Source organism: Callorhinus ursinus, unplaced genomic scaffold (assembly GCF_003265705.2).
Source record: "Callorhinus ursinus isolate GAN/ISIS: 27379988/994484 unplaced genomic scaffold, GSC_fseal_2.0 scaffold42, whole genome shotgun sequence".
In the NCBI taxonomy this organism is placed as follows: domain Eukaryota; kingdom Metazoa; phylum Chordata; class Mammalia; order Carnivora; family Otariidae; genus Callorhinus; species Callorhinus ursinus.
In genome coordinates this window covers 11,547,502-11,563,388 of record NW_027397104.1, presented here as the reverse complement: position 1 = coordinate 11,563,388, position 15,887 = coordinate 11,547,502, and the positions used below count along the sequence as shown (strand labels likewise).

The 15,887-nt window shown below is 39.0% G+C and overlaps 1 protein-coding gene across 11 annotated transcripts in view; it reads right to left on the bottom strand.

The window, feature by feature from the left end:
- Positions 1-15,887, bottom strand: part of ELAVL2 (ELAV like RNA binding protein 2) — a 163,879-nt gene that overhangs the window by 8,342 nt on the left and 139,650 nt on the right. For all 11 annotated transcript variants that reach the window (XM_073881478.1, XM_025852946.2, XM_073881480.1 and 8 more), the window contains 2 exons: positions 6,566-6,719; positions 2,669-2,894 (listed from right to left, as the gene is read on the bottom strand). In XM_073881478.1, coding sequence (XP_073737579.1) covers positions 2,669-2,894; positions 6,566-6,719 — 380 coding nt within the window. The remainder of the gene's footprint in view (positions 1-2,668; positions 2,895-6,565; positions 6,720-15,887) is intronic.

Here is a 15,887-nt window from a genome sequence, read left to right as displayed (position 1 = left end):
AACCTTAATTCAACAGAAGAGGAGGGAATAAAGGTAATGACAACCAAGTTTTTAAAGTATTAAAAGCAACCAAACATTTATCAGGTTAAACCTGAACTCTAGGAATAAAGGCTCCTAATTTCTTCTAAAACTGAGTCTAGACCAAGCACTTTCACTGAGCTCAAAGACTAGTTCATTACTTATTACCTACACAGAGAATATGAAAGGAAAGAACAGAGGGCGGCAGAGATGAGAGTTAGGAATTTGAAATGACAATAAAAATCTTCTCCGTTTTCTGAAACCGAGTCTCCCTTACAACAGACAATTCTTATTCGCTTGTTTTCAGAATTTCTTTTTCTAGGAGTCAAGGAAGAATTTCAAGTTAATAACGTATGGGACAGAAAGATAAAAGCAAAGGATGGGCAGAGAGATATTTAGAAAGATATTAAATTTGACCATCATAACATCCTGGAAAGCTTTCCCAACCCACAAGTAAGAAGCACGGAGCATGCAGGGAGTGGGCTGGGTGGGGCTGTGTGCAGACACAGCAGTTACCAGCCTGTCTGGGAGTCTCCTGCGTGCCTCACCATTTCAATGATCAGGCATTCTCCTGCAGATCCTGCCACCTCAGACCTTTGGTCTGATCTTCCTCATCATTCAGTCCTGACTCTCAGAACACAGTTTTACTTAATAACCACCATAAAATGAAACCAGAGCTTACAATGGAAAACACCAGAAATAACCAACAATTCAAAATGAACATAGCTCTCTATTAACATCAAACATTTTATATTTTCACGGGGCTGAAATCAGCCAGTAAGTCTCAAAGAACCTCCCTCTATGTAAGCTCAAAACTCTTTTCTAGACCCCAAAGAGCTCTGAAGTTAAGTGAAGAGGCTGTCCAGGAAACACCTCTAAACTTTGTTCAAGTCTGTGCAAAATTTGCAGAAAATATTATTCACTTTAAGATGCCATGCAGGAAACCTATAGGCAGAGCTAAAAAAACAAACAAAAACAAACTTTTTTTTTTAAGATTTTTCTCCACAAGGGCAAATATCAAGTTGCTCCAATGCATCTCTCGCCCTACAGCCATGGCCTCGACCACCCACCATAGTCAAAGGGAGCAGGGTTTCCTGACAATGGGTTGTTTTTGTTTTGTTTTGTTTTGTTTTAACATCGCAAAGTTTAAAGCAGAGAGTGAACACAGGCTCAACCAACTGGGCAACCCAGTCACCTAGTTTCAAATGGATCCTTTTGACAGTACCACCTTTTCTGCCAGGGCAAAAGCTAGCCTAAGTAGGAACTGAACACAGTGTTTATGGCAAATTTCTTTCTCACACCTCAGGTGACACAGTTGAGTATTTTTTTAAAGCAGGTATCTGACCGATTTTATCTCCATTCTTTAACTCTATTAATACCCCAGTGAAAAAATGCATGTGATTTAAGCTCAAAAACGTTAACTCCTCATTAAGTTACATTTGTGATCCTATTTTTGGTAATTAACTATTCTGCCCCTGCAAGGAATGAAAGAAAACTGATAATGCACTTAGGATTAAAAAAAAAAAAAAAATTTAGTATGGGGTTAGATGGAATTATGGCTGCAGTATATCATATGGCCAAAAAGGATATTAAAAAATGTTCTTGAAAAAAAACTGGGTGGCTTTGCTTATGAAACCAGTTCTTTGTGCTGTGTTTAATGTCTTAAAGTCACTGTTCTCACATGCAGATTAAAATGATTCTTGATTTGATTGTTACCCCAGGTTTAAATTAAAACTTGAAAAACTGAAATATTTATGCTTGTCTAACAAGATAGAATGTCTTCTTTGGGCTGAAGATGCATAGTCATTCTACGGACTATACAGGGGTCTGAAAACTACCACCCACAGGCCAAATCCACACTGCCATCTGTTTCTATATAGCCCAGGAGTGAAGATTGGCTTTTACATTTTTAAAGAGCTGTTTAAAAAAAGGATCTATATGCTACAGAGACCATGACCCCCAAAGCCAGAATATTTACTATCCAGCCCTTTACAGGAGGTTTGCGAACCCCTAAAATACAATAAAAAATTTTAAAAGGGGAGAGGGATCCATTTGTAGAAACTTAATGTTTTTGCATAGGTTGTATCTCTTTAGTGATGTACATATTATAAAACAAAATAACTGAAAGAGCTTGACCTAAAAGCTAAAATACGAGAATAAAATCTTACCAAGAAAAAAAACTAGAAAGGGGAAATCAGAAGCACTAGAAACAGAACCCAGCATTCCATAGGTCAGGGTTTCTCAGCCTTGCACTATTGATGTTTGGGGTAAGATGATTTGCTGCTGTTGGGGGTTATACTGTGCACTGCAGGATGTTCAGCAGCATCCCTGACCTCTACCCAGTAGATTCCAGGAGCACCCGCACCCAAGTTGTGCCCACATGTCTCCAGATGCTGCCAACTGTCCTGAGGGGCAAAATTACTCCCCAGTTGAGAACAACCTCTATAGCTTATTGTCCTTTTTCGTTACCACCTTCAACAGTAGCAAAAGACACTAAACCCCAAAGAGGTTTTCTCTGTGCCCATAAGAAAAAGAAAGAGAATACCACGAACAGTAAGAGCAAACCCGAATCCTGTCAACAAAAGTATTGCACAGTGAATCTGAGAGTTCTGAGTGTAGTAGCTGGGCGTAAGAACCAGACCATACTTACCTAAAACGCTGTGCCTGCTGAGCTAGTGGTCCTGGATACCTTCTGTTTGGAGACTGGTACAGCTGGGAAAGGATGGCCTGATTGGTTTTTTGGCTTGGATTATTAGCAAACTTTACAGTGATTGGCTCTGTGGCACCAGGAGGTTTCTGGCCATTTAGGCCTTTGATAGCTTCTTCTGCCTCAATCCGCTTGTCAAATCGAATAAACCCTACACCCCTTGATATGCCTATTGGTAGATTTGGGTAAGGATTTGGGAAAGAGGAAGCGGAAGGAGAAGGGAGGGAGAGAAGAAAGGATAAATTAATTTTTCCTTCTCAAAACATGTTTTCAGTCACATATAACATCTGCCACAAAATCAGAGGAGGAAAGTTTTACCTTACCTTAGTAGCAATTCAGTCTAGAATCACAATTTTGTATTTTTTTAATGCATGAAGTCATCTATACAATCTGAATACCCATTATTACATACCTACCAATAAGCCCAGACAAAGAGAAAGCATGCAAATACGTCCCTGTTCTCCGACCTGCCGCCTTCTCTCTCCACATATACTCTCTTGTCTTCAATAATGTCAACAACAGCATGCCTGATTTCTATTTCTCAAATTACGGTCTTGGATAGCGGCTCAAAAATGAAGGGCACAGGAGCTTCCTCTCTTGTAACAAGAACAGAACCAGGCATTTGCTAAAAATGCTAAAAAGCTATGCTAAAAACACATCACAGTGGTTGAAAGATATTTCAGCTAAATTTTTGAAAAATAAAGTTCTACTTAGTAATATTACATAGGATACTGGCCCACTCAGAAAAATGTCTGAAGAGGCTTTTCTGGTTCCCTGAAACTTCCCCCACTGATTTTAACTAGCTATACTTTATGAGAGAAACAGTATTATATGGAGAAAAAGGGATAAAAGAGGACCTACATTTTTAAAATAAAGAAAATAGAAATAAAGCCTCAAAGCTTTCTGGCTCCAGCAGTACTGGTCCTATGGAAATGCCATTCTCTGTCTCATGCTCTCCCCGCTCTGACAGACAAGAATAGGAAAGCAGAGGGATGGCCAAATACCGGTCCAGCTTTTGAAAAATGGCAGAGAAAAACCCAACCCATTCCATTTAATTAGCTTTACTGGGCCAGTTGAGGCGGCCACAGCCGGCCACCCAGAGATACACAGGTGTAGGGAATGCTTTCTTGGCAAGCAAATTGGTATTAGCTGTACTAGCTTGGGACTAGTAGCTAGAAAAGTCTAGATGATTCAGAGTATGTCAATGAAGAATAGAACAAAGGTTACTGAGAAAGACAAGCTGAGAAAATGTACTAGACCATCAAGATTTATAGGAACTTTAAAAAGGAATGAAGTTCTACTTGCTTTATAATTAACGCTGTGTAAGTTCAATGGCTTAGAATTTTATTCTAAGGTGGAGAGGCATTTCTTTCATATACACTTATCTCAGCCCATACCACTTTTCCTTTCCTATTTAAGTTACATCAGCTGTACACTATCACCACCTGATGGCTGAATAACAAAATTGCAGGGTTTTCTTTTCCATTTCAAGTAAAGTGAATAATTTCACCTTCAAAGTCTTAAGTATAAAGAGTAAAGATAAAATGGTGAAATGACAGTAAATATATTCTTTAAGCTATCCACTAACAGGAAGAATTAATAACCCCCTAGAGCTTAACTATTCCATGAGGAAAGCATTAGATTAGCAATGCAACAGCCTCCACACAGACTGAGTCACCTAAACCTGAGGCCCTCTAACTTGAGCATGCATCAGAATAACCCAAAGTGGGGGGCACCTGGCTGGCTCAGTCGGTTATTAAACAACTGACTCTTAGTTTTGGCTCAGGTCGTGATCTCATGGGTTGTGAGATGGAGCCCAAAGTCTGGTTTGGCGCTCCGTGGGGAGTCTGCTTGAGATCCTCTCCCTCTGCCCCTCCACCCACTTGTGAGTGTGCGCTCTCTCTCTCTCTCTGAAATAAATCTTAAAAAAAAAAAAAAGAATAACCCAAAGGCTTGGTACAATGCCCATCTTCAGAGTTAAAGAGATGGGCCTTCTGTAACAGAAGTGAAATCTACTCTCCACTCACCAGGTTTTCATTAAAAATGATGAATTAGAAAGTATGAATGATATGAACCAAAAAAAGGGCATTTCTGTTGCTTTAAGCAAATTTACCTGGATTGCTAGACCTGGATTTCTTCTATTTAACCAACTAGCAGTCTGTGTGATACAGCAGAGTGACAGAATGTACAAGGAAAATTATAAAATGCAGCTTTGATGAAAAGACCATATTTTTTATATTCCTTCCCTAGACAAAATTTTCTTCATACAGCAAAACCTACAGGCCATTCTCCCAAGCATGTATATGATATCTCTCTACCCAGAACTCTAAGGATGATGCTTCTTATGTATGAAGCCAATTAACAGCACAGGGGAGCAGAACACGGACTGCTTCTGTTCAAACTCAGATCTTCACTTGAATTAAGAACTTGGCCTGATTTTATTCTGTAGTTAATCTACTGCATCTTTTTTTTTTTAAGATTAGAGCAGAAATAGGGGCGCCTGGGTGGCTCAGTTGGTTAAGCGACTGCCTTCGGCTCAGGTCATGATCCTGGAGTCCCGGGATCGAGTCCCGCATCAGACTCCCTGCTCAGCAGGGAGTCTGCTTCTCCCTCTGACCCTCCCGCCTCTCATGTGCTCTCTTTCTCATTCTTGCTCTCTCAAAATGAATAAATAAAATCTTTAAAAAAAAAAAAAGATTAGAGCAGAAATAAATGATGTAGAAACTAAAAAGACAACAGAACAGATCAGTGAGACCAGGAGCTGCTTCTTTGAAAAGATCAACAAAACTGATAAACCTCTAGCCAGATATATCAACACAAGAGAGAGGACTCAAAATCAGAAATGAAAGAAGAGAATTAACAGACCCACAGAAATACAAAGGATTGTAAGAGATTATCCACTGCTTCCTTTAGAGAAAACAGACATTGTAATACACGATGATGCAATCTCCTCTGGTGGTATTAGAAGAGACAGGGAAAAAGGAGAAAGAAAACAGGGAAAGTGAGAGGAAAGAAAAGGAAGAAACACAAAGAAAATTAAAGAGGAAAATCTATGTTTTCCCCAAAACTCATAAAATCGTAATGTGACTGCTTGAGTATATGGCACTACTTAATTTTCCCCTCCTTACCATGTTTCTCTGTTTTCAATACGTTTTTAAAAAGAATACGCATTGTTTTTATAGTAGAAAATTATAATTTATTCTTTAAAATCCATAATCAAATCTATATTGCTAGCTTTTCTTTAAAAGCTTTGGCAGAAGAGCTCCCTTACAAAAGTTTTAATAAACCTATTATTCTTCTCATTTCGGTTTGGTCAAAAGTTGTACCAGGCATAAAATACATTTTTAACATTCAGAATGTCAAACTCTTACACATGCCCATCTGATACGGCATGGACCTAGAAACCAGCCTGAATGCTACTGTGGACACAGTGTCATCCTCCCTTAGAGCACAAGGTACATACTGCTGCATTAAACTACGCTTTTTACAAGAAAACAAGACTGTTTACTAGGAGGAGTACTTTATGAGGAGGATAGGGGTTTTCCTCACGCAGCAGCTTGTAAATGAGGATTATATCACCTACAAATTTATTACATGCCATAAAACGGACTTCGAACCTGCCCTTTCGGGGTGGAAATGACTCAAGCTCGCTCATTCCACTCCACAATCTATTTTTATCCATGCATATTTATGAACAATTCCAGCAGAAAATTGCATTTTCTGGTCCACATATACCTTTGATGTGTTCCAGAGGCAAGACTGCTGTATGGAAAGGCAGACTATTTCACAATCTGCCACTCAGAAAGTGTAAAAGATTGTCTAGAGCAGCTGCCTACTTACCAGTGACCTGGTCAACAAGAATACGAGAAGTAATGATGCGGCCATATTGTGAAAAGAGCTGCTCCAACTCCTTCTGGGTCATTGTTTTCGGAAGTCCGCTGACGTACAAATTCGCATCTCTGATAGAAGCTGAACTTGGGCGAGCATAGGAAACCTAGGAAAGGAAAATGAAATTAAGCATCTACACACACTCAGTTACCTCCCTTCAGAAACTCAAGGACTGTCTAAAGTTAGTCAGCAGCTTTTCCATACAGAGAACATAACAATGAAGTTAAAAGCAGGTCCGGTATTAACAGTTTTACTCATTTCTGGAGAAAATGCTCAACAAATGGGAAATGCCACTCCCTCCGGGGGGGGAGGGGAAGATAGAGTATTTATCCCTAGGTTTGCAGGTTTTCAAAACACATCACATAGCACAGTACTAATCACGGTAATAGGTTGTCCTCAGTGGGGCCAACCCCCTAAACCAGGAATGTAGGCTCAATCGAATAATTAAGCTTAAGGACTCTAAATTCATCCAACACATTCTTGTGACCTGTTTTTGAGCCTTTCCCATCTCTGCAGCTGGTGGTACAAAGTTTCTAAAAAGTCACCCTATTATCCATAAGTATGCCTTTTAGATTCATTGCCAAAATAACTTTCTATCATCCCTAAAATCCCAGAAATTTAAGTATGTGAATGAGCTAGATCCTTTGTTATTCTTTGCTTTTTGTCTTCTTGTCCACAAGTCTCTGTAACATTGATTTTTCCAAAAGGTCTTGAGTCCCTTTATTGGCTCTACCTACCATTTTATGTATTCTTTCAAAAAGCTTCCTCTAAGATATAGTGTCCAAAATTCTAGAAGGATGGAAGACAAAATAAGTCTGCCTGTATTTATTTGTAACCAACATTCTTCATGTAAGCTCCATGCTCTAAGGAACTACATCTCTCTTTCTTATCATGGTTATCCTCAGTATCTTGGCATGTGATAGATGCTTGAATATTTGCTGAGTAAAACCCATCTAATACGCCACTGATCCTGTGGGTCCACACCAGCTTCCTAGACCAGAGGATTTAAGGGACAGTTCATGCAGTCACCAAGAGCTTGCCCAAATTATAATCGATGGCTCTTTGCTTAGAACTCTCTCTGCCAATTTTCAGATAGCTCTAAGTCTCATGTGTTATTCCTGACCACATTCCCTCTGGTTTAATTCTAAGCTCTCCTGGACTATCTAACTGCAAGAACTTCACAATACAGCCCCCATCTTTCAGATCATTCATAAAAATGGCCAGTGGATCTAACTCAGATTGATTTTTCAGGTACCATAACATGATAACTTCTGCTTGCTACTTCTATCTATTAGTATCCACCTTTAATCTAGTCCATTGTTCATTACAAAAACAACAACAAAAAAACCATCTTTTCAATTTAAACAAGCTTTTGGTATTTTCAAATATTTTCCCCATGGTTTAAATTATGTCCACAGTGTTATCACCTTTTTATTTTTGGCTTTTCATTTCGGGGGGCGGGGGGGGAGCCAGGTTTTATACTCCTTTATAAAAGTCTTGCTATCTTTCATCCCTGCCCCACTAGTGTTAACATTTAATATTTTTATCCTTTATTCAACAAATCTGCTCATTAACGAGTGAAAATACACCTATTGGTCCAAAGACTATATCTGAAGTCAAGTGAGCACTGTCTTATCCGACAAACACAAGGAATTTAGAATAGTGGTAGAGAGCATAGATAACTATTCACATGTACTTTCTCTCTACACCTAAAAGAAAAATGAAGACTGGGGAACTTAAATGTTAAAAGTAAGAAATTAAGGAAAATTCCACGTGATCACCAAAATAATTCAAGTGGAATCTAGTCTTGGGACTGCTATTAACTGAAAAAACAAAGCAAATGAATTACACATGCACTCAGCGGTATGAAAAAATGAATACCCAGTTTCTTTTCTAAAGCACAATTCTCAATTATCAGGGTACGCTAAAAATCCCACCACTTAAACTCTTGCTTTCAGTGCAGGGAGCTCTCAGCAAGTCAGCTGTTAGTCTGCTCCGGATATCACGTGACCGAAGTGTTCCCTTTAGGAAGAGCCACTTCACACGGGCAACAGAGTCAGCATCTGCACATTCTCAAAGTTGGGAGGCTCCCTTCCATGGGCTAGTGAAGCATGGGCTCAAGCAAGGCATGAGGTATTATAACGTAGTTATAGGGGACAGCTCTCTAACCAGTATACCTGGGCTCAAAACTATGTGCAATTCATTAAAGGCTCTGTGAACTTGCATAAATTATCTATTACCACATAACTGGACCTTTGTATGGTTATTAGGAATAATTAATAAAATAATTTCTAATCTACATAAAATTCTTAGCACAGAACCTAAAAACCTAGGTGACTATATTATTTACTTCTCCATGCATCTGAGAATATAGGTAAAGACATAGACCATTAAAGTTGAGAGTAACCTGAGTCCATTACTGTGTTCCAGAATAATTTACTCATGCAGTGACATTTACTGCTGTGTGCATTTCAGAGGAGTGTGGGTGGAGTGTTTTAAAAGTTATCCTAAAATATATTTAGGAAAACGGGTTTATATTTAGTGCTTATATAAAAGCTTTGAAAACATACTTGGGTCAGCTATGTTATCTTTTTTTTTTTTCTTCAACATCTGGTCTTGAGTTCACATTGCTTCTTTAATTCTCAGCCTGTACTGACAATATTTTATTTTCTGTATTCTTGATGCTCTAGCATCTGGGGCCTTGATCCTGGAGAGACCGCCCCTCCCAGGGAGATAGCAAATGACTCCGGTGAGCATGCCTTTGATATATAAACAACCAATGCAGAGCCCACACCCGTAACTCCTTTATCAAATTCTCACACACCAAGCCTATTCCCCCTGTCCTAACCCCAGGGCCAGATGCCTGACAACTAGGAACCCCTACCCCCCACCAGGCTAGAGTCCTTCAAAATTATTCAAACTAACCATTGCTAAACTTACTCAGCACACCTACTGTGCCTCGCCCTTTACTCCCCACCAGGAACTCCAATAAAAGCTCTGGGCCATACTCTACCCTCCTCTCTGCCTCTTGACCATCCCTGATGCTTCCCCATGTGGCCTTACATGTCATGTGTCACCCCCCGTTTCTAAAGATCTGTAACTATAAACTTCTTTCTTCATAACAATCATTTCCATGTCTGCACGTCCTACCATACCTGATTAAAACAAATCCTGGGTACGTTTTTAGAATGCAACTATGTTGTTTGTATGTAAAGATTTTATTTATTTATTTGAGAGAGAGAGAATGAGAGATAGCACGAGAGGGAAGAGGGTCAGAGGGAGAAGCTCCCCGCCGAGCAGGGAGCCCGACGTGGGACTCGATCCAGGGACTCCAGGATCATGACCTGAGCCGAAGGCAGTCGCTTAACCAACTGAGCCACCCAGGCGCCCCAGAATGCAACTATGTTAAAAGGGCTCCAAGAACCAATAATAAGCCTCCTCAAAAGAGTGTTTTTCAGGAACTTCCTCAGGAACCGGTTCCCATCACCATAGGCAGGACAGAGGTGACTACATTGCATATAAACTCACGGTAGTAACAAATAATATTTCCATTTAATTTACACTTAGGGACTTACGAGACTTCACCATGTGCAAAGCATTTTCAAATAGTGTTTTGTTTGTGAGAGGTAAGGCACGCATTAGTATTTTATAGCTGGGCAAATAGGTACAGACAAGGTAAATAACCTGCCTAATGTTACATACCACTGGATTCAAACTCTGATCTTCTGACCCCATGTCCTTGTCTCCTTGTCCAGTTTTCTTTCTAGAATTTACCACACTATATAACTTTTGTTCTGAAAGTTTGGAAAAATTAAATGAATCTTGGTTGTTTCTTATAAACACACAGACACACACACACCCACACACACATTGAAACTGAGCTAAGATAGAAGAGGATGACACTAGAAATTGTAGTTATGTCAAAGTTACTGTATTTCATTTTCCATTAATATTTCTAAAAAGTAACTTCTCCCAAGAATGAGTGGTCACTAATTGAGATTCACTGCAGAAACTGCATAATTAGAATTTTTAAATTAGCTTTTATTACTTTCTAATTCTTAGAATGAATTAAATGAGCAATGTATCTCCCCTCTATCCCTCATCCACTTCCAAGAAAAAAAAAAAATGTAAGGGCAACCATCCCTCTCCCAGACCAAGGGGTTATGTCTTGCCCCTACACCTTTGTTTCTCAGGATTAACAGGCCCCTCCCCTGCTCTATCAAAGACATCACTGTCAATAACATCATCCCTTCCAAGACAAGCAAAGTATTTCTTCTTCCATTTCAAGGGATTATCAATGGAATGTACTTAGATCAAAGTAGGAAGAAGACTCCCCCAGTGGGATAAGGACTTGTTCTTGGAGATTCGAATCAGTTTCCAGACAGAATTTTGTATCTAGAAATTATCAGCAACCTTCTCCATTCTGATTTTTCTGTGGACGTGAAGCTTGCACTGGTGCCTTAAATCACCAGGAGAACCACTCTTGATCTATCTTAAACCTCACAGTGTTAAGTCTATTTTTATGGTTCTTCAAGGTTAAAACCTCTTGGAGAAGACCCAAGAGATGGTTTTGTTTTACGGCAAATTATATATTAGAAATAATTCAATACAATGAACCTCCAGCATATGTCCCAGTGGGGTCAAAATAGCTTCTTCCTTCACCAACTGCAAGCTGTTCTCCAATCTACATTCAATGGATTAACAGAATGGGTTTGGATTTTAAATTTTCACTGCCATTTAAACAGGTGAGTATTTAATGCCTGAGGAGTAAGGTTATGAAATGTCAAAACTACTAAGTGAAGGATCTAATTTAAGAGGCAGCCAGAGAGCCTGCAATTTAAATATTTAAAGATGATACAGGGAGTACAACACTGAACACCAATCTACTCCAAAGATAGCAATTTAAAACTCAGGTTTATTCTGGAATTTCTCACAACCCTACAAGTGATATAATAAACAAAGACAAGCAATACTGAGATTACTTGAGGGGAAGGAAAGGAAGCAGTCAGAAGTACCAGGCAAATAAACGCTCTAGCCAATGGCTTCTCAAATTGTTCTTCACAAATGAGATCACACTGGACAAAATAGAGATAAAAATAGATTTATCAAAGTAATTAGGTCTTGAAAATGGAATAGTTGAAACAATATACTCCTTGTAATTAAAAACTCATTCCTTCATCAGCAACTAAAACTAATTATACATTAAACATTCAAGGACAAGTAACACATACACTAAGAATGGGCTATCAAAACACAAGTTAATCAAAATACACAGAATTAAAAGGAAGGAAAATATCTTTTGGATAAGAATTAGTTCTTTATTTCACGTACATAATAAGTTTAAAATCCCAGTACATTACTTTCAATAGAAGTCCATCAAAATGCCTCTGTCCAAAAACACAACTGCTCTCATTTCTCTCTGATTCATCAAGGAAAGATCAGTGATAATGGACATTAATACCAACAGATTAAAGAGATAAGGTCTACAAATGAACAAAGCAATTCCTTCTTTATTAAACTAAGGACATTTGAAAAACCTCCCACTGGCAAGATCACCACCAAACAACTTCTATCACTTGTCAATTACTGACCCAGGACTATAAACATTAAACCTGAAAATTAAATCCTTGCCACTTCAGACTTTTTTTTGTAAAGCTCCATTCAATCTCGTCAGCTGAAAGGAATGGACAAGGTCACGCCTGTGCCTATTTAAACTGAGAATTAATTGCTGTTCATATCAAAAAATGGAGTCTTGATGGGACTGTCTGAAAAAATGACAATCTCACTAAGTAAAAGTTAGCTCTGGCTCTGGTAGGGTGTAGCAAAGGTCTTGTGGCAGCATTAAGCTTCTATAGACAGTTGGCTACACTGGACCCTCCAAAAGAGCTCAGAAGTCAAGTACATGGAAGGACGTGATCCCCAACCACAATTCAGGCCACAGACCTCAAAATTCACCCAAAAGGAAGAATTGTACTTTTATCTGCTTCTAAAGGCAAAACCCTGCCAGGAACAAGTCTCAAACACACATCAAGGCATATACATATCACAGCCTAAGATTAAGTTTTTTAAGGGCATGCATGTTTCACAAAGGGTTGCAAATGAGTAACCCTGAGAGAACAAAGCATACGGAAATAAGTCCATAAGAAATTAAAGATTAGCTCTAGCAAAGGTGTTAGAGCTAAAAGCAATAATCACCCCTAGCAGGAAGGCTTAAAAAGGGTATTATAGATTAGGGGAGTTACCTTTAATAGATATTCCAAGAGGCAGAATTCAGAAACTACATCAGAGGAAAATACATGTGAGACCTCAAATTTTACTGAGGCTTGATCTGTTAAATGCTTTAAGTCTCATAAAGATTGTTTTAATTCAGGCAACACCACGGAACACATTTGATTGTGTTCTTCTCTGCTTTGAATCCCTCAGGGGCTCCCTAATGCTTTAAGATTTCAAATTTCTTAGTTCTTTATGCTTGGGGCACTGACTCCCTTTTCTATATAAACACACACAACCTTCAGTAGTTTTCCAAACCTTCCTCTCTTACTTCCCTGTTCTAGTACAACTTGCTCCTCCCACTCAACAAAATGTGAGTCACTTTGGACTCAACAAGGGCATCATCAAGTGCCTCACATCCACTCTCATCTAGTCCAAGTTAGTACCCTTGCTGTACGGTACCCACCCTGCACCACACACACCTTGTTCTTGTCCACACAGAGCAAGCCAAGATAAACTTGTCTTTTATCCTGTCTTGCGTCCTTAAAGTAAAAAACCTTGTCTTTACCCTACTTTGCACACCCTGGTACCTGCCACACATTTACTGTAATGAAGAGGATTTATAATCACACACTAACTGGGGGAAACTTCATGTTTGAAATCTTGTCTATAAAGTTAAGAGGGGCCATAATCTGTGTTGTGATATAGCAAACGTCGTATCTGATGGTACTCTGTGCACAGACTCTGTGCAGATGCCATTAAACATGTCAAGAATGAAGTTTCATTTCACAAACTGGGGACTCAAATTCCCAGAGGCAATAAAACCTTTGACAGAATAATGCTGCTGGGGGGAGGGGAGGTCTTAATTTTGGAGCAAAAAGAAAAGAGATCATTTAGCCCAATTTCTTGATATTTAGGAAAAAGGGAGGCTGAGGCACACAAAGGTGGTATGACTTGTCCAAAGAGGCAGAGCAAGGGATTTTCCACTACACCACTGGCTGCAACACAGTCTGAAATCACACATTTCTAGCAAAATGACAATTACTGGGAGGATGATCAGACATTTACAAGGAGATACCAGAAGAGAGATGCAAGAAGGTAAGAACTTTAGCTCTGCTGTTTTCTTCTATTCGCGTAAGAAAATCTGAAATACATCAAAATGGGTCTTTTCCTTAGGACAGTTCCTGTATTTCTTCTACTAGTATTGCCTGAGAACCATTTAGGAAATGTCTGAAAAAGAACTAAGAGAGAGAGGGGGAAGGGAGGGCAGCCAGAGAGAGAAAAGTCAAACCAAGAATCTGGGCACTACTGCTTTACACCAAGTAAATTAAAATGTGCCCTGAATAGTCAGAGTATTTTAGATATTAAACATACTTTAAAAAAAAAGATCTCATGTCATTTAACAGAAAGGGAAAACAGCAACTGTGTGTTATTTCACTAGAGAGACTACCTAGCTTCACATCATGTCCAAGTTTCAGCACAACATTAAATAAAATTCAAAGCAGTTGATTCTTATATTCAACTTAAAAATAAACCAAAGAATAAGTAATGTCATAGGAATAAAGTGATCGTATATGGCATTATTAAAAACAACACTAAAACTACAGAACAGCAACAGAAAAACAAAAAAGTGTGCTGGTTATAAGATTTGTATTAAGCAACTCATCATACACTGGATATTTGACAAATTAGATTTCCTTTTTCACACATCTTAAACTCAGCCTCTGAAAAACTACACTGAGCAGTCTATATTAAATGCTACCCAAATCAGGGACACCTGGGTGGCTCAGTAGGTTAAGTGTCTGCCTTTCTCTCTGTCACGATCCCGGGGACCTGGGATTGAGTCCCGCTCGGTGGGAAGCCTACTGCTCCCCCTGCTCATGCTCGCTCTCTCCTGCTCTCTAATAAATAAAATCTTAAAAAAAAGTTACCCAAAATCCATTTTATGCATGTGTATCAATTAAGTTAGGGTCCAAATAGACTGTCCTGACAGACATCTTTGTATCTTATTAAGTATAGTGTTTTTTTAATTTTATTAAAGTATCAAAGTATTTCGTAAACTATCAAAGTTAGTAGATCACATCTGCCCTTTCATTGTTGCTTCTGCCTGGCTACAGTACACAGTTGGTTCAGCAAAGACTCTCGCATTGGTAAAGGCAGACAGGGAGCCCACGGTAAAGCATTCTTGAAATGCAATTTAGGCCAAAAATGTCTTCCAAATTTTTAAAGATCTCTGCATGTAAAGAATTTAACAAAAAAATAAAAAAACAAGCAGATCAAGTAGTGATGTGGCATCTGAAGGGGGGGGGTGGATTAAATCAGATGGACAACTGCAGCAGCGGTGGATTAGTCATCCTAAGGTCTAAGCAGGAATCTAATCAAATGGCACTGATATTCCATATTGAATTTCCAATCCCACACCTTCACTTAGCCCATTAAAATTTTAGAAAGTGATTACACTAAAGTGGCTTGGAGGAAAAAAAAGGGGGGGGAATTTCAGCTGTAACTACTAGAGTTCATTCCTACCCTTTCTGCATTAAGCAGTTTTCTGTACTGATTAGGAAAAGCAAACTCCCTTACTTTTAACATTAAAAATGAGAAATAAGACTCTATTTGGCCACATATCTTTAGAAGTATTAAGTAAGGGAAGCCTGGTTGGCTCAGTTGGTAGAGCATGGAACCCTTGATCTCATTAGGGTCATGAGTTCAGGCCTCACCTTGGGTGTGGAGCCTACTTAAAAAAAAAAAAAAATGGTAATATAAATAGGCTAGAATTGAGGCAAACATGAATTAGTTTAATACTAGGTCAAAAAACTTACAGAGGCAAAAGAAAATGCATTATTACTGGTGAAGTTCTGGCTGCAACAGAGCATACTCTGAACTAGTGGCCAGAAACTGATGCTTGTACCAGAGCCCTCCGAAGTTATGCCGTAGTACAAACACAGGGCATGGAATCCCACAGAGCTAAGTTCAGGTCCTGGCTCTGTTACCTTACCAGGTATATAACTACCGTATATAATTTCCGTACATTCTCTGAAGCCTCTATTTCTTCATTTGCAATCTG